The 20,675-nt window shown below is 31.6% G+C and overlaps 1 protein-coding gene and 1 long non-coding RNA gene across 5 annotated transcripts in view; one reads left to right on the forward strand and one right to left on the reverse strand.

The window, feature by feature from the left end:
• The window catches only part of sptb (spectrin, beta, erythrocytic), a 56,583-nt gene that overhangs the window by 1,140 nt on the left and 34,768 nt on the right, over positions 1-20,675 (reverse strand). For all 4 annotated transcript variants that reach the window (XM_056393410.1, XM_056393411.1, XM_056393409.1 and 1 more), the window contains 9 exons: positions 5,525-5,769; positions 4,622-4,760; positions 4,175-4,259; positions 3,733-3,929; positions 3,090-3,172; positions 2,737-2,800; positions 2,165-2,421; positions 728-901; positions 292-334 (listed from right to left, as the gene is read on the reverse strand). In XM_056393410.1, the coding sequence (XP_056249385.1) occupies positions 292-334; positions 728-901; positions 2,165-2,421; positions 2,737-2,800; positions 3,090-3,172; positions 3,733-3,929; positions 4,175-4,259; positions 4,622-4,760; positions 5,525-5,769 (1,287 nt within the window). The remainder of the gene's footprint in view (positions 1-291; positions 335-727; positions 902-2,164; positions 2,422-2,736; positions 2,801-3,089; positions 3,173-3,732; positions 3,930-4,174; positions 4,260-4,621; positions 4,761-5,524; positions 5,770-20,675) is intronic.
• Positions 8,511-12,499, forward strand: LOC130180079 (uncharacterized). Its single transcript, XR_008829359.1, has 2 exons — positions 8,511-9,592; positions 11,364-12,499. It is a non-coding gene; the product is annotated as an uncharacterized LOC130180079 (long non-coding RNA).

Genomic DNA, 20,675 nt, shown 5'->3' on the forward strand with positions numbered 1-20,675 from the left:
TTTAATTTGTAAAACTTAATGATCCCCGTAGGGTAAATTCAGAAGGAAATGTGAATAAATTCATTTATGTCAGTTACTTATATAAATAATTTCAAAAAATCATTTAGACATGGACAAGGAGGTCACACTGAAATGTAAATATATATGTTCTGTATGCAGTATTATATTCTCTGACCACTGCTTTACATAATGTCAAAGATCACATGATTAAATACTTTACATGCGGGCTCATGTGCTTCATGGAAAGCTGTTAAAAATCATTCATTGTTATCGACTTGTTTAAAAACTCACCTCGTCTTTACACTGGAACAGATATTCACTGCCGTCACCAAGACTGTGAGAGAGAAAAGAGAGTGAAGTTTGAATTTATGGTTTGGACCATTAGAGTAAAACAATAATTCCCACATTCAGATTTTTCAATAATATAAGTAAAAGATGCCTAACTTGACTTGTTTCTGTATATTTGAAAGAGTTTAGAGTAGCAAATGATGGCAAAGTGAATGAAATTATGGCTGCAACTAACAATCATTTTCCTTATCGATTAATCTCCCAATTAGTTTCTTCATTGATTAAAGTAAAGTAAATTCAAAATAAAAAATGCAGATCACGTTATCGTACAGCACAAGACGTCATCATCATTGCTTTGTCCAACCTAACCCCCCCCCCCCCGCTTCCTTTAATAGTGAGACAACTGAAAAAACTGAAGATGATGAGAATGGATTCTCACCGTAGTTTGGCGACATGCTTCTTTTTCTTGTAGGTGGTGAGGATCTCCCAGCTGGCGTTACTGAGGGACTGGGGGTCCTCGCCGTGATACGTCGTTCCATGTCCAAAGCTTTTGGCATCCTTATAGGCTGAGAGCTGACCTGGCTTCAGCACACAGTACAAGTTGTTCCATGACCTGAGAGTGAGGAGAGAGTGGAGGGGGGTGGAGGAGGGGGGGCGCAGACAATGGAGGACTTCAATATTGATCATTTCAGGAGGCTAATTTCTCACAATAATGCAAAGTGAATTAATTCAGTTAAATAGAAGTAAGGAGAACAGTTGAAGCAGCTCACTGGTCTGCAACAAATGCAAGTTTTAATCAATTTTTTATCAACTTTGATCAAAAGTAACCTGGCCTGAGCCTCTGTCAGACAGCAGTCATGTGGTAGGGGAAAACTTTTTTGGGTTGCTTGGGTATAAACAAAATTGACTTACAGCTACTTTTTATGTTGAAAACAGATGTTTAATCATCTTAAAAAGGTGGGTACAACAGAGTTCATCCCACTTACATCATTATTTACACTAACTTTTAAATTGAGAAGTAGATGTTAAGATTTCCGGTATTGCTGCTGAACTCATAAATCACTGATACTTTGTTTTACAGCTGTGAACAAACAGTATCTGCATGTGCTGATATCAAAATGTCATCGCAGGATTTTCATCAGCTCCATGTTGAACTGTGCATATCTAAAATGCCTGAGGTAATTCAGTTCACATGCACTTTTCAGTTTCACATCTGACTAGAATACAAGCTGCTTATAGAGTTTTATTTGGACTTGTCTTGTTTCCTGACCAAGTTGGGGTTTATTTAACAGAGGTCTTATTTAGGTTTTATACTGTATGTGATATTTTTTGGCCATAAATCGGCTTAGTCCTTTACTGAGGACTTAAGTGATTTAGTCATCAAAAAACTGCCTGCTGGTAAGCATGCAGGCAGTGAAAAGTTAGTTTTTACCCTATTTCTCAGGACAACCCATTTATCAAATATTTATGTAGTGCTTATACATGCCAATAAGTGCTGTCTTTTAAAATGACTACACCAATGTGTTTTAAGCTTAAGCTCCTTTCATACAAATCCTGTATAGGCCTACTTTACTTTTTGCTGTTTAATATGCTTGTTATTTTTCCTACCGTTCCAGGCCACCATTGGAAGACTTGAAACTTACTTGGGTCGTTTGAAGCCATCACAGGGAAAATAAACTCTGCATTCATTTTTTTGTTACTTTTTTGTTGCACAGTAATGATGTTTTGGTGCAGATTGATTTAAAAAGTCTACACTCTGTGAGTCTAAGCAAGTCACCCAGTGTGCTAGTAAATTAGACTTAAAGAAATAAATGGAAGCAAATGAACGCCTGGAATGGAATATGGAGTGAACAGCACTGTAGTCTTTCTTATCCACCTGTTTGAAGCCTTCTTTCCTGAGCCCTCCACGTCATGTTTGCGGCCCAGCGTGCCCTCCAGCAGCACAGTGTGGGCTCTGAGGGGCTCCACGGGCATGGTGGCAGCCCTCTCCGGTTCTCTCGGGGTCACTACTGAGACAGAGGGCTCCAGCTCCAGAGAACCACTCTCTCTCATCTCTGACTCTATGGGCACTGTGGAATCGCCCGCAGCCCCCTCCAGCAGACCTGAACTGGGCTCGATTGCACCAGAACCAGACTGGAAGAGAAAAGATGGAAATACAGACCAACACAATAAGACTGGAGAAATATTGTAAGAGAGATCAGCCTGCATGTTTAGAGAGGTGAGCGGAGCTGAGTGTGCCCTTTGACTCTACTTATTCCTAAAAGTGCTCAAAAAAGATTCTCAACAGACAAATGTGGTTTGTTTAAGAGTAAAAAAGTCAAGGAGGCTCTTTTAAATTCAGAAGTTAGTAAAGCACCACAAGAGAGAGGCTGGTTTTCTTTTTTCAAAAATTCCACTATTGCACTATAAAACAGAGAGGACAGGAGCAGAGTGAGCGCAGTTACTAACCAGAGTTTGTTCCTCAATAGTGTAGAGCTGTGAAGATTCTTCTACAAAGCCAGTGTCTTCTCGCCTGGAGGAAAGAGGGCAGCACAGGGTCTGTGTTAGAGACCTTTAAGAGCAGCGGGTGAGTCCGTGTGTGTGTGACTTGTGTGTGAAGTTTAAAGGATAAGGCTGGTTAGACCACAGCCAACAATGTGTTTGTCCACTTCTCTTTAAATCTAAATCACAATACTGGTTAGGTTTTCATAGAGACTTTCATGATGATTGGCACCGAATAATTCTGTTTCATTCTATGCATGCCTGTGCATACAATGTATTTGTGCATTTGAATGCCTGTGTGTTTTTGTGCATGTTTGTACCTGCTCTCCTTATCAGAGCGTTGCTCATCTTTAATGAACTGCTCCATCTCCTGTTGCTGCTTCCTCAGCTCCAACAGCTCCAGCTGCAACACAGCATTAAAGTGGAATCAGCACTCAATCCATTACTAGCTCTAATTTAGTTACTAAAATTGGATACATTACCACTATCATCTTCAGATATCATTAATATTTACTTTTTTTTTTTTTTTTAACCCATTAATATTCATTGACCAGCTGGTGGGCAGCCAAACATTTTTCAAACTTCATTTTAAATTCTAGTGAAGGGAAATGTGAAACTGATCTACAGGACATCTACAAATTTAAATACATTCAGTAGGCCTCTTTGCTTGAATGGTGTGAGCAATAAAAAAAAAAGGGCTTAAATATTTCACTCAGTGTAAACAACAGTAAGCAAACAGGGTGGAATAAAAGGTTTTTGACAATCTTAAAGCTACTTAGGGGGGAAATAGGGCAAAACTGTTAAGGTGTTGAATTTGTTATTAACCCTCCACGTAACATTTACCAATTAATATTTTTCTGTCTAGACCAACATGTTCATCCTGTGTTTTCCAGCAGCTACAGTGTTATGATTCATGTGTTTGTGATCAAATTATTGTAAATAATGACTAAGATTTCTCCGTACCGTCGTGAGGCGCTCCAGTGCAGAGAAGCGCTCCTCCCAGGTGGCGGTGGATTTCTCAAAGGCTTCATGCCTCTTGAGGAGTTTCTCGACCTCGTCCACAGTGTGGCCCAGGTCTCTACTGGTCACGTAGGGTTCCTGAGCGATCAGCCAGGCCTCCGCCACGGAGGCATCCCGTGCAAACTGACACACCTCCAGCACTGGATGTGACAGGGGTAATTATGTAGTTTTCATCTTGCAGTGTCACCATTTTAAAAATGAAACCATCAGGCATCAGCCATGATTTGACCTATAATGTTTATACACTTTACGGAGACACACCTCCCTTTTGTCAAACAAAATGCTGGTTACACAATCAATTTTAGAGGTGAAAGGAATAACGTATATTCAGGATTTGTTTTTAGTTTTGAGTAAGGGCCAGTAAGGTAAGTGTAGCTTTACTCACAGAGTCTGAGCCAGTCCCATCTGTCATCCCACTTGAACATCATCTCCTTCCGTTTCTCCATCAGCTGCACCAGCTTCTCTTTGATCTGACATGAGCAGTTACACAGTCGCAGTTACATATCAGCATTATTAAACAGCTCAGCTCCAAGACTGGCTATTATCCTCTAAGAATTTGAATTGTGAAGTAATTAACGGAACGCAAAATTCAGGCCGGGGTCAATTGCTCATTTAAATTCTTTTGGCTTTTCCATTTCTAATTAGTGTTTGCTTTATAGTCTCCCTGATGAGTGTAAGATGAGTGGAATTTTTTCTTTCGTAGCAATCCAATTGGTTCCATTGTGCCAGACAAGAACAATCACTCCCAGAAAAGTAATTAAATCTAATGAAAGCAGCAATTTGAGGCCCAGCTGAGAATGAAAAAAAGCTGTCTTTGCTGCTGAAGCCTCACCTCAGCAGAGTCTCGGTGCTTGCGTGTCAGCAGGGCCTTTCCGAGATCCATGCAATCGCTGAATTTGACTCCCCTGGCCTCAATCTCTGAGCGGATCCCCTGGTGGTACTTCTGCAGTAGCTCCACTGATGAGACATCCCTAATGCACAGGAGGGAGGGATAGGAAGTGAACAGGTAATCTATGAAGTTTATCTACCTCTGTTGGTAAGACCTAGAACTGCAACAATAATAAACAGGATCTTTTCTGCATGGCTAAACATTGCTTTTAAGGGTGAATCACAACTTTTTCTGCAATGGGACAATTAAAAAAATCATATGGTGCACCTTTAATAACCTGAATATTCTTCATTAAGGTTATCATGACACCCTCATATCACTTTTAATTATTGTTTAACTAAGGGTAAACCAATTTGGCAAAGAGCTACTGACCAATAAGCAAAAGAACTAAAGCTATGATATTAAAAAATACATCTTTTTCAAACTTAATTGATGGCAGTGTATAATGTGAAAGACATCTTTATATATTTATTTGATCCTTTAAATATGAAAAATGTTCTCTTTAACAAGGTATTCAATTCATAATATATAGATGACATGATTTGCAAAGATACCTGTTGTATATGTACCTATAAATGCAGAAATAGTCTCAATAAAAAAATGAATTAATTTGAATAAAAAGTAAGACAATTACTCAAAGGTCAAGGTTTCAAGCTGGTTTTTCAATACTCAGTAACAACTGCTCTAACTCAAACACTTGCCCCAATCAGATTTCCCTTTAGAGAGAGAAAAAACCAGGCTTTCTGCAATTTGCAACTTCCAAATCAATATTGATATTTTAATGAAGAAGAAAAATGTTTTGTGGAATGGATTTCAAACAGAGGTCTTTGTACAAGGTGTGCTCACCTGGGTTTCTCCTGAGTCTCTATCTGCTGAATGATGCTCTCCATCCAGGCCATCAGGTCTCGGACCATGGTGAAAAAGCGGAACTTCTCAGCTGTGTCCACCAGTTGCGCCCTGCGGCCATCACAGGCGTCCAGTAGGCCCTTCCAGGCTTCCACCACCTCTTGCTCTGTGGCCTGGATGGCGACCGCCCTGTCCCCTGCATACTGGGCATGAAGCCTTGCAGCTGTTTCCTGGAACTGCTGAACCTGGAATAAGAAGAATCGGAATTCAATTCACTTAGGTAAATTAAAAAAAAAAAAAAAAAAAGATCGATTACACCAAGATCATAAGTTGATAAGTCTCTGATTCTCATTCTTTCTCATTTTAATGGCAGGGATATTTTGGGGCACTGAGGCTTTGACAATTATTTTCCAATTATTTAAAAATGTGATGATATGAAGATGTTTTTTGTCTTTTTATGCCTTACTATACTATGTCTTTTTCATGACTTTTCATGCCTTACTATACTATTTCGTTTTTATGCCTTTGTGTGCCTTACTATACTGTGACTTTTTTAAGCTTTTTTATGCTTTACTATGCTATTATGTTTTTATGCCTTTTCATGCCTTACTCCACTATGACTTTTTATGCCTTACTATACTGTGTTGTTTTTATTTCTTTTAATCGTACTATACTATGTTGTTTTTATGCCTTTTTGTGCCTTACTATATAATGATGTTCTTTATGTCTTTTTATGTCTTACTACACAATGTCGTTTTCATGACTTTTCATGCCTTGCTATACTATGATGTTTTTATTCCGTTCGATATTGTTTCATTTTTATGCCTTTTCATGCCTTACTATACTATGACGTTTTTATGCCTTTTCATGCCTTACTATACTATGTCGTTTTTATGCCTTTTTATGCCTTACTATACTATGACGTTTTTATGCCTTTTTATGCCTTACTATATACTATGACGTTTTTATGACTTTTTATGCCTTACTATACAATGTGGTTGAATGACTTTTCATGCCTTACTATACTATGATGTTTTTATGACTTTTTATGCCTTAATATACTATGACGTTTTTATGACTTTTCATGCCTTACTATGCTATGTAGTTTTTATGCCTTTTTATGCCTTACTTTACTATGTAGTTTTTATGACTTTTTATGCCTTACTATACATTGTCACTTTTATGCATTTTTTTCCTTACTATACTATGTCGTTTTCATGCCTTACTTTACAATGTTGTTTTCATGCCTTTTTATGCCTTACTTTACTATGTCTTTTTTATGCATTCATATACCTAACTGTACTATGTCTTTTTTAATACCTTCATATGCCTTGCTATACTGTGACCTTTTTATGCCTTTTCATGCCTTACTATACTATGACATTTTTATGACTTTCCATACCATACTATTCTATGTCGTTTTTACGCCTTACTATACTTAGTCGCTTTTATGACTTTTTATGCCTTTCTATACTATGACGTTTTTATCACTTTTTATGTCTTACTATACTATGACGTTTTTTTGCCTTACTATACTATGACGTTTTTATGACTTTTTATGCCTTACTATATACTATGACGTTTTTATGACTTTTTATGCCTTACTATACTATGACGTTTTTATGACTTTTTATGCCTTGCTATACTATGATGTTTTTATTCCGTTCTATACTGTTTCATTTTTATGCCTTTTCATGCCTTACTATACTATGTTGTTTTAATGCTTTTTTATGCCTTACTATACTATTTCGTTTTTATCACTTTTTATGCCTTACTATACTATGACGTTTTTATGCTTTTTTATGTCTTACTATACTATGACGTTTTTATGACTTTTTATGCCTTACTATATTATGACCTTTTTATGCCTTGCTATACTATGTAGTTTTTATGCTTTTTTATGTCTTACTATCCTATGACGTTTTTATGACTTTTTATGTCTTACTATACTATGACATTTTTATGACTTTTTATGCCCTACTATACTATGTTGTTTTTATGCTTTTTTATGCTTTACTATACTATGACGTTTTTATGACTTTTTATGCCTTACTATACTATGACGTTTTTTTGCCTTACTAAACTATGTCGTTTTTATGACTTTTTATGCCTTACTATAAATTGTCGTTTTCATGACTTTTCATGCCTTGCTATACTATGATGTTTTTGTTCCATTCTATACTGTTTCATTTTTATGCCTTTTCATGCCTTACTATTCTATGTCGTTTTTACGCCTTACTATACTTAGTCGCTTTTATGACTTTTTATGCCTTTCTATACTATGACGTTTTTATCACTTTTCATGCCTTACTATACTATTTCGTTTTTATGCCTTTGTGTGCCTTACTATACTGTGACTTTTTTAAGCTTTTTTATGCTTTACTATGCTATTATGTTTTTATGCCTTTTCATGCCTTACTCCACTATGACTTTTTATGCCTTACTATACTGTGTTGTTTTTATTTCTTTTAATCGTACTATACTATGTTGTTTTTATGCCTTTTTGTGCCTTACTATATAATGATGTTCTTTATGTCTTTTTATGTCTTACTACACAATGTCGTTTTCATGACTTTTCATGCCTTGCTATACTATGATGTTTTTATTCCGTTCGATATTGTTTCATTTTTATGCCTTTTCATGCCTTACTATACTATGACGTTTTTATGCCTTTTCATGCCTTACTATACTATGTCGTTTTTATGCCTTTTTATGCCTTACTATACTATGACGTTTTTATGCCTTTTTATGCCTTACTATACAATGTGGTTGAATGACTTTTCATGCCTTACTATACTATGATGTTTTTATGACTTTTTATGCCTTAATATACTATGACGTTTTTATGACTTTTCATGCCTTACTATGCTATGTAGTTTTTATGCCTTTTTATGCCTTACTTTACTATGTAGTTTTTATGACTTTTTATGCCTTACTATACATTATCACTTTTTATGCATTTTTTTCCTTACTATACTATGTCGTTTTCATGCCTTACTTTACAATGTTGTTTTCATGCCTTTTTATGCCTTACTTTACTATGTCTTTTTTATGCATTCATATACCTAACTGTACTATGTCTTTTTTAATACCTTCATATGCCTTGCTATACTGTGACCTTTTTATGCCTTTTCATGCCTTACTATACTATGACATTTTTATGACTTTCCATACCATACTATTCTATGTCGTTTTTACGCCTTACTATACTTAGTCGCTTTTATGACTTTTTATGCCTTTCTATACTATGACGTTTTTATCACTTTTTATGTCTTACTATACTATGACGTTTTTTTGCCTTACTATACTATGACGTTTTTATGACTTTTTATGCCTTACTATATACTATGACGTTTTTATGACTTTTTATGCCTTACTATACTATGACGTTTTTATGACTTTTTATGCCTTACTACACTATGAGGTTTTTATGACTTTTTATGCCTTACTATACTATGACGTTTTTATGACTTTTTATGCCTTGCTATACTATGATGTTTTTATTCCGTTCTATACTGTTTCATTTTTATGCCTTTTCATGCCTTACTATACTATGTTGTTTTAATGCTTTTTTATGCCTTACTATACTATTTCGTTTTTATCACTTTTTATGCCTTACTATACTATGACGTTTTTATGCTTTTTTATGTCTTACTATCCTATGACGTTTTTATGACTTTTTATGTCTTACTATACTATGACATTTTTATGACTTTTTATGCCTTACTATACTATGACGTTTTTTTGCCTTACTAAACTATGTCGTTTTTATGACTTTTTATGCCTTACTATACTATGATGTTTTTATTCCGTTCTATACTGTTCCATTTTTATGCCTTTTCATGCCTTACTATACTATGACGTTTTTATGACTTTTTATGCCTTACTATACTATGACGTTTTTATGACTTTTTATGACTCACTTGACTATGATGTTTTTATTTCATTCTATACTGTGCTGTTTTTATGCCTTTTTATGCCTTACTATATTATGTTGTTTTTATGCCTTCATATGCCTTACTATATTATGTTGTTTTTGTGCCTTTTCATGCCTTACTATACTATGTAGTTTTTATGCCTTTTTATGCCTTACTGTACTTTGTCTTTTTTATGCATTCATATACCTAACTGTACTATGTCTTTTTTAATGCCTTCATATGCCTTGCTATACTGTGACCTTTTTATGCCTTTTCATGCCTTACTATACTATGACATTTTTATGACTTTCCATACCATACTATTCTATGTGGTTTTTACGCCTTACTATACTTAGTCGCTTTTATGACTTTTTATGCCTTACTATACTATGACATTTTTATGCCTTTCTATACTGTGTCGTTTTTATGACTTTTTATGCCTTACTATACTATGACGTTTTTATCACTTTTTATGCCTTACTATACTATGACGTTTTTATCACTTTTTATGTCTTACTATACTATGACGTTTTTATGACTTTTTAAGCCTTACTATACTATGAGGTTTTTATGACTTTTTATGCCTTTCTATACTATGATGTTTTTATGACTTTTTATGCCTTACTATACAATGTAGTTTTCATGACTTTTCATGCCTTGCTATACTATGATGTTTTTGTTCCATTCTATACTGTTTCATTTTTATGCCTTTTCATGCCTTACTATACTATGTCGTTTTTATGCTTTTTTATGCCTTACTATGCTATGACGTTTTTATGACTTTTTATGCCTTTCTATACTATGACGTTTTTTTGCCTTACTAAACTGTCGTTTTTATGCCTTTTTATGCCTTACTATACTATGTTGTTTTTATGCTTTTTTATGTCTTACTATACTATGACGTTTTTATGACTTTTTATGCCTTACTATACTATGACGTTTTTATGACTTTTTATGCCTTGCTATACTATGATGTTTTTGTTCCGTTCTATACTGTTTCATTTTTATGCCTTTTCATGCCTTACTATACTATGTTGTTTTTATGCTTTTTTATGCCTTACTATACTATTTCGTTTTTATCACTTTTTATGCCTTACTATACTATGACGTTTTTTTGCCTTACTAAACTATGACGTTTTTATTACTTTTTATGCCTTACTATACTATGACGTTTTTATGACTTTCATGCCTTACTATACTATGTTGTTTTTATGCTTTTTTATGCCTTACTATACTATGTTGTTTTTATGCTTTTTTATGCCTTACTATGCTTTGACGTTTTTATGACTTTTTATGTCTTACTATACTATGACGTTTTTATGACTTTTTATGCCTTACTATACTATGACGTTTTTTTGCCTTACTAAACTATGTCGTTTTTATGCCTTTTTATGCCTTACTATACTATGTCGTTTTTATGCTTTTTTATGTCTTACTATACTATGACGTTTTTATGACTTTTTATGCCTTACTATACTATGATGTTTTTGTTCCGTTCTATACTGTTTCATTTTTATGCCTTTTCATGCCTTACTATACTATGTTGTTTTTATGCTTTTTTATGCTTTACTATACTGTGACGTTTTTATGACTTTTTATGCCTTACTATAAATTGTCGTTTTCATGACTTTTCATGCCTTGCTATACTATGATGTTTTTATTCCGTTCTACACTGTTCCATTTTTATGCCTTTTCATGCCTTACTATACTATGACGTTTTTATGACTTTTTATGCCTTACTATACTATGACGTTTTTATGACTTTTTATCCCTTACTATACTATGTCGTTTTTATGACTTTTTCTGACTCACTTGACTATGATGTTTTTATTTCATTCTATACTGTGCTGTTTTTATGCCTTTTTATGCCTTACTATATTATGTTGTTTTTATGCCTTCATATGCCTTACTATACTATGTAGTTTTTATGCCTTTTTATGCCTTACTGTACTATGTAGTTTTTATGCATTCATATACCTAACTGTACAATGTCTTTTTTATGCCTTTTTATGCCCTAATAAACTATGATGATTTTAAGCCTAACTGTACTTTGTCTTTTTTATGCATTCATATACCTAACTGTACTATGTCTTTTTTAATGCCTTCATATGCCTTGCTATACTGTGACATTTTTATGCCTTTTCATGCCTTACTAAACTATGACATTTTTATGACTTTCCATACCATACTATTCTATGTGGTTTTTACTTCTTACTATACTTAGTCGCTTTTATGCTTTTTTATGCCTTACTATGCTTTGACGTTTTTATGACTTTTTATGTCTTACTATACTATGACGTTTTTATGACTTTTTATGCCTTACTATACTATGACGTTTTTTTGCCTTACTAAACTATGTCGTTTTTATGCCTTTTTATGCCTTACTATACTATGTCGTTTTTATGCTTTTTTATGTCTTACTATACTATGACGTTTTTATGACTTTTTATGCCTTACTATACTATGATGTTTTTGTTCCGTTCTATACTGTTTCATTTTTATGCCTTTTCATGCCTTACTATACTATGTTGTTTTTATGCTTTTTTATGCTTTACTATACTGTGACGTTTTTATGACTTTTTATGCCTTACTATAAATTGTCGTTTTCATGACTTTTCATGCCTTGCTATACTATGATGTTTTTATTCCGTTCTACACTGTTCCATTTTTATGCCTTTTCATGCCTTACTATACTATGACGTTTTTATGACTTTTTATGCCTTACTATACTATGACGTTTTTATGACTTTTTATCCCTTACTATACTATGTCGTTTTTATGACTTTCTATGACTCACTTGACTATGATGTTTTTATTTCATTCTATACTGTGCTGTTTTTATGCCTTTTTATGCCTTACTATATTATGTTGTTTTTATGCCTTCATATGCCTTACTATATTATGTTGTTTTTGTGCCTTTTCATGCCTTACTATACTATGTAGTTTTTATGCCTTTTTATGCCTTACTGTACTATGTAGTTTTTATGCATTCATATACCTAACTGTACAATGTCTTTTTTATGCCTTTTTATGCCCTAATAAACTATGATGATTTTAAGCCTAACTGTACTTTGTCTTTTTTATGCATTCATATACCTAACTGTACTATGTCTTTTTTAATGCCTTCATATGCCTTGCTATACTGTGACATTTTTATGCCTTTTCATGCCTTACTAAACTATGACATTTTTATGACTTTCCATACCATACTATTCTATGTGGTTTTTACTTCTTACTATACTTAGTCGCTTTTATGACTTTTTATGCCTTACTATACTATGACATTTTTATGCCTTTCTATACTGTGTCGTTTTTATGACTTTTTATGCCTTACTATACTATGACGTTTTTATCACTTTTTATGTCTTACTATACTATGACATTTTTATGACTTTTTATCCTTATTATACTATGACATTTTTTTGCATTACTATACCATGACGTTTTTATGACTTTTTATGCGTTATTATAGATATGTAGTTTTTATGACTTTTTATGCCTTAATATACTATGACGTTTTTATGACTTTTTAAGCCTTACTATACTATGACGTTTTTATGACTTTTTATGCCTTACTATACTATGACGTTTTTATGACTTTTTATGCCTTACTATACTATGATGTTTTTTTGCCTTACTATACTATGACGTTTTTATGACTTTTTATGCCTTACTATATTATGACCTTTTTATGCCTTACTATACTATGTAGTTTTTATGCTTTTTTATGTTTTACTATACTATGACGTTTTTATGACTTTTTATGCCTTACTATACTATGACGTTTTTTTGCCTTACTAAACTTTGTCGGTTTTATGACTTTTTATGTCTTACTATACTATGACGTTTTTATGACTTTCATGCCTTACTATACTATGTTGTTTTTATGCTTTTTTATGCTTTACTATACTATGGCGTTTTTATGACTTTTTATGCCATACTATACTATGACGTTTTTTTGCCCTAATAAACTATGTCGTTTTTATGACTTTTTATGCCTTACTATACTATGATGTTTTTTTGCCTTACTATACTATGACGTTTTTATGACTTTTTATGCCTTACTATATTATGACCTTTTTATGCCTTACTATACTATGTAGTTTTTATGCTTTTTTATGTCTTACTATACTATGACGTTTTTATGACTTTTTATGCCTTACTATACTATGTTGTTTTTATGCTTTTTTATGTCTTACTATACTATGACGTTTTTATGCCTTACTAAACTTTGTCGGTTTTATGACTTTTTATGTCTTACTATACTATGACGTTTTTATGCCTTACTAAACTTTGTCGGTTTTATGACTTTTTATGTCTTACTATACTATGACGTTTTTATGACTTTCATGCCTTACTATACTGTGTTGTTTTTATGCTTTTTTATGCTTTACTATACTATGGCGTTTTTATGACTTTTTATGCCATACTATACTATGACGTTGTTTTGCCTTAATAAACTATGTCGTTTTTATGACTTTTTATGCCTTATTATACTATGACGTTTTTATAACTTTTTATGCCTTACTATACTATGACGTTTTTTTGCCTTACTAAACTATGTCGTTTTTATGACTTTTTATGCCTTACTATACTATGTAGTTTTTATGCTTTTTTATGTCTTACTATACTATGACGTTTTTATGACTTTTTATGTCTTACTATACTATGACGTTTTTATGACTTTTTAAGCCTTACTATACTATGACGTTTTTTTGCCTTACTATACTATGATGTTTTTATGACTTTTATGCCTTACTATACTATGACGTTTTTATGACTTTTTATGCCTTATTATATTATGACCTTTTTATGCCTTACTATACTATGTAGTTTTTATGCTTTTTTATGTCTTACTATACTATGACGTTTTTATGACTTTTTATGTCTTACTATACTATGACGTTTTTATGCCTTACTAAACTTTGTCGGTTTTATGACTTTTTATGTCTTACTATACTATGACGTTTTTATGACTTTCATGCCTTACTATACTGTGTTGTTTTTATGCTTTTTTATGCTTTACTATACTATGGCGTTTTTATGACTTTTTATGCCATACTATACTATGACGTTGTTTTGCCTTAATAAACTATGTCGTTTTTATGACTTTTTATGCCTTATTATACTATGACGTTTTTATAACTTTTTATGCCTTACTATACTATGACGTTTTTTTGCCTTACTAAACTATGTCGTTTTTATGACTTTTTATGCCTTACTATACTATGTAGTTTTTATGCTTTTTTATGTCTTACTATACTATGACGTTTTTATGACTTTTTATGTCTTACTATACTATGACGTTTTTATGACTTTTTAAGCCTTACTATACTATGACGTTTTTTTGCCTTACTATACTATGATGTTTTTATGACTTTTATGCCTTACTATACTATGACGTTTTTATGACTTTTTATGCCTTATTATATTATGACCTTTTTATGCCTTACTATACTATGTAGTTTTTATGCTTTTTTATGTCTTACTATACTATGACGTTTTTATGACTTTTTATGTCTTACTATACTATGACGTTTTTATGCCTTACTAAACTTTGTCGGTTTTATGACTTTTTATGTCTTACTATACTATGACGTTTTTATGACTTTCATGCCTTACTATACTATGTTTTTTTTATGCTTTTTTATGCTTTACTATACTATGGCGTTTTTATGACTTTTTATGCCATACTATACTATGACGTTGTTTTGCCTTAATAAACTATGTCGTTTTTATGACTTTTTATGCCTTATTATACTATGACGTTTTTATAACTTTTTATGCCTTACTATACTATGACGTTTTTATGCTTTTTTATGTCTTACTATACTATGACGTTTTTATGACTTTTTATGTCTTACTATACTATGACGTTTTTATGACTTTTTATGCCTTACTATATTATGACCTTTTTATGCCTTACTATACTATGTAGTTTTTATGCTTTTTTATGTCTTACTATACTATGACGTTTTTTTGCCTTACTATACTATGACGTTTTTTATGACTTTTTATACCTTACTATACTATGACGTTTTTATGACTTTTTATGCCATACTATACTATGACGTTTTTTTGCCTTAATAAACTATGTCGTTTTTATGACTTTTTATGCCTTATTATACTATGACGTTTTTATAACTTTTTATGCCTTACTATACTATGATGTTTTTACAACTTTTTATGTCTTACTATACTATGACGTTTTTATTACTTTTATGCCTTATTATACTATGTTGTTTTAATGCTTTTTTATGCCTTAATATACTATGACATTTTTATGCCTTTTCATGCCTTACTATACTATGTCGTTTTTATGCCTTTTTATGCCTTACTATACTATGTTGTTTTTATTCTTTTTTATGCTTTACTATACTATGACGTTTTTTGCCTTACTAAACTATGTTGTTTTTATGACTTTTTATGCCTTACTATACTATGACGTTTTTATGACTTTTTTATTCCTTCATATACCTTGCTATACTGTGACCTTTTTATGTCGTTTTTATGCCTTACTATACTTAGTCCTGTTTATGCCTTTTTATGCCTTACTATACTATGTTGGTTTTTTTTACCTTACTTTACTATGTCGTTTTAATGACTTTTTGTGACTTATTATACTATGATGTTTTTATACCTTACTATACTGTGAAGGTTTTATACCTTTTTATTCCTAAGTATACTATGAAGTATGAAGTATACCATGCTGTTTTTATGCCTTTTTATGCCTTACTACACTATGTCGTTTTTATGACTTTTTATGCCTTACAATACTATGACGTTTTTATTCTGTTCTATACTGTGACGTTTTTATGCCTTTTCATGCCTTGCTATACTTTGATGTTTTCATGACTTTTTATGCCTTATTATACTGTGACATTTTTAGCCCTTACTTTACTATCACTTTTTAATGCCTCGCTATAATGATGTTTTTATGACATTTTTATGCCTCACTATACTATGTCATTTTCATGATTTTGACCATGATTTCAACATATTACAGCGAGGCATTAAAATGTCTAAAAATTACATTGTATATGCCTTGCTATATTATGACATTTTTGACATCCTTATACTGTACAATACTATGATATTTCTATGCCATACTATACATAAAAATGTAAAAAAAAAAAAAAAAAAAACCATCATAGTATAGTTAGGCATTAAAATGTGAAAAAAACGTCATAGTATAGTGTGGCATAAAAATGTGAAAAAAACGTCATAGTATAGTATGGTATAAAAATGTCAAAGAACATCATAGTACAGCATGGCATAGAAATGTCATAATAAAGTACAGCATAAAAATGTCAAAAAAAACCCATCATTTTATAGTAAGGCTTAAAAATGTCAAAAAAAACATCATATTATAGTATGGAATAAAAATATGACAAAACGTCATAGTACAGTATGGCATAAAAATGTAAAAAAAAAAAACCGTCATATAATAGTGTGGCATAAAAATGTCAAAAAACGTCATAGTATAGTATGGCATAGAAATGTCATAATAAAGTAAGGCATAAAATGTATAAAAAACGTCATAGTATAGCATGGTATAAAAATGTCAAAAAAACATAATAGTTTAGTATGGCATAAAAATGTCAAAAAACGTCATAGTATAGTATGGCATAAAATGTCATCGTATAGTATGGCATAAAAATGTCAAAAAACGTCATAGTATAGTAAGGCATTAAATGTGAAAAAATGTCATAATATATTATGGCATGTAAATGTAAAAAAAAACATCGCAGTATAGTAAGGCATAAAATGGGAAAGGTCATAGTACAGTAAGGCATAAAAATGTCAAATAACGCCATAGTATAGTATGGTATAAAAATGTCAAAAAACGTCATAGTATAGTAAGGCATAAAAATGTATAAAATATGTCATAGTATGGTATGGCATAAAAATGTCAAAAAACGTCATAGTATAGTATGGCAGAGAAATGTCATAATATAGTAAGGCATAAAAATGTCACAAAACGTCATAGTATAGTATGGCATAGAAATGTCATAACATAGTAAGGCATAAAAATGTATAAAAAATGTCACAGTATAGTAAGGCATATGGATGTCAAAAAATGTCATAATATAGTATGGCATAGAAATGTCATAATAAAGTAAGGCATAAAATGTATAAAAAACGTCATAGTATAGCATGGTATAAAAATGTCAAAAAAACATAATAGTTTAGTATGGCATAAAAATGTCAAAAAACGTCATAGTATAGTAAGGCATTAAATGTGAAAAAATGTCATAATATATTATGGCATGTAAATGTAAAAAAAAACATCGCAGTATAGTAAGGCATAAAATGGGAAAGGTCATAGTACAGTAAGGCATAAAAATGTCAAAAAACGCCATAGTATAGTATGGTATAAAAATGTCAAAAAACGTCATAGTATAGTAAGGCATAAAAATGTATAAAATATGTCATAGTATGGTATGGCATAAAAATGTCAAAAAACGTCATAGTATAGTATGGCAGAGAAATGTCATAATATAGTAAGGCATAAAAATGTCAAAAAACGTCATAGTATAGTATGGCATAGAAATGTCATAACATAGTAAGGCATAAAAATGTATAAAAATGTCACAGTATAGTAAGGCATATGGATGTCAAAAAATGTCATAATATAGTATGGCATAGAAATGTCATAATAAAGTAAGGCATAAAATGTATAAAAAACGTCATAGTATAGCATGGTATAAAAATGTCAAAAAAACATAATAGTTTAGTATGGCATAAAAATGTCAAAAAACGTCATAGTATAGTAAGGCATTAAATGTGAAAAAATGTCATAATATATTATGGCATGTAAATGTAAAAAAAAACATCGCAGTATAGTAAGGCATAAAATGGGAAAGGTCATAGTACAGTAAGGCATAAAAATGTCAAAAAACGCCATAGTATAGTATGGTATAAAAATGTCAAAAAACGTCATAGTATAGTAAGGCATAAAAATGTATAAAATATGTCATAGTATGGTATGGCATAAAAATGTCAAAAAACGTCATAGTATAGTATGGCAGAGAAATGTCATAATATAGTAAGGCATAAAAATGTCAAAAAACGTCATAGTATAGTATGGCATAGAAATGTCATAACATAGTAAGGCATAAAAATGTATAAAAAATGTCACAGTATAGTAAGGCATATGGATGTCAAAAAATGTCATAATATAGTATGGCATAGAAATGTCATAGTATAGTAAGGCATAATAATGTCAAAAAACCATCATAGCATATAGTAAGGCATAAAAATGTCAAAAAAACATCATAGTATAGTAAGGCATAAAAATGTCAAAGAACATCATAGTATAGTAAGGCATTAAAATGTCAAAAAAACATCATATTATAGTATGGCATAAAAAGTTCAAAAAACGTCATAGTATAGTATGGCATAGAAATGTCATAATTAAGTAAGGCATAAAAATGTATAAAAAATGTCACAGTATAGTAAGGCATATGGATGTCAAAAAATGTCATAGCATATTATGGCATAGAAATGTCATAACATAGTAAGGCATAAAAATTTATAAAAAATGTCACAGTATAGTAAGGCATATGGATGTCAAAAAATGTCATAGTATAGTATGGCATAAAAATGTAAAAAAAACGTCATAGTATAGTATGGCATAGAAATGTCATAACATAGTAAGGCATAAAAATGTATAAAAAATGTCACAGTATAGTAAGGCATATGGATGTCAAAAAATGTCATAGTATAGTATGGCATAGAAATGTCAAAAACCATCATAGTATATATAGTTAGGTATAAAATATGAAAAAATATCATAGTATAGTATGGTATAAAAATGTCAAAAAACGTCACAGTATAGTATGGTATAAAAATGTCAAAAAACGTCATAGTAGTAAGGCATAAAAATGTCATAGTATAGTACGGTATACAAATGTGAAAAAACGTCATAGTATACTAAGGCATAAAAATGTAACAAAACATATCATAGTAAGGCATAAAAATGTCAAAAAAACATCATAGTAGTAAGGTATAAAAATTTCAAAAAACGTCATAGTATAGTATGGCATTGAAATTTCAATAAAACATCATAGTTTAGTATGGCATAGAAATGTCATAGTACTGTAAGGCATAAAAATGTCCAAAAAACATCATAGTATAGTAAGGCATAGAAATGTCAAAAAAAACATTGTAGTATAGTATGGTATAAAAATGTCAAAAAACGTCATAGTATAGTAAGACATTAACATATCAAAAAAAAGTAATGGTATAGTGTGGCACAAAAATTTCAAAAAACGTCATAGTATAGTAAGGCATAATAGTATCCAAGAACGAACGTAGTTCAGTACGGCATAAAAAAGTCATAGAATAGTAAGGCATAAAGATGTCTAAAATGTCATAGTATACTAAGGCATAAAAATGTCAAAAGACGTAACAGTGTAGTATGGTATTAAAACTACATAGAGACAAATCTCATAGTGACGGACCCGGGATTCAAACCGCTAACCTTCTTATTGTAAGGTGACAGTTTAAACCTCTACACCACCAAGCTTCCCCACAAATAAGTCATCGTATGGTAACAGATGAAAACAACATAGTATAGTAAGGCATAAAAAGGCCTCAAAAAGTCATAGTATAGTAAGGTATGAAAAGTCATAAAAACGACATAGTGTGTTAGATCCTGGATTTGAACCACTAATTTCCTCATTATGAAGCAACATTTCTAACCACTACACCACCAGACCTCCCCAAAAATAAATCATCACATATTGAGAGATTAAAACAACATAGTATAGTAAGGCATAAAAAGGCATCAAAAATTCATAAAAACGATAGTAAGGTCCTTTTTATACTTTATATACTTATATTATATTTATGGCATATATGTCCCTATATCAAGAGCGATGTTACCATATGTGTCACTTATAAGATTATATCAGGTGAAGGAAATGAGGGAAACTTCAAAGTGGGGTCTTAATTATCTGTGGGTGCGGCCACAATGTTGATCCCTTTCACAATGTATATAATTATTTGACCCACTGTTAATATGAAAATGACTTGATTACTGCAGCTTTCATTTTTATAATGTATAGAATCCCTCATCCAAGACAGAATAGGTTCAGAGGCTGACAAAACTGTAAGAATCCCTGTACTGGACGCCCCATTTACAGCTTCTCATACTTTGAGAAAACTTCTCAAAGTTGCCTAAATATTATAGGATTCTACATGTGAATCATCAAAGTCTCCCTCTTGGC

This window comes from Seriola aureovittata, chromosome 13 (genome assembly GCF_021018895.1).
Source record: "Seriola aureovittata isolate HTS-2021-v1 ecotype China chromosome 13, ASM2101889v1, whole genome shotgun sequence".
NCBI classification, from domain to species: Eukaryota; Metazoa; Chordata; class Actinopteri; order Carangiformes; family Carangidae; genus Seriola; species Seriola aureovittata.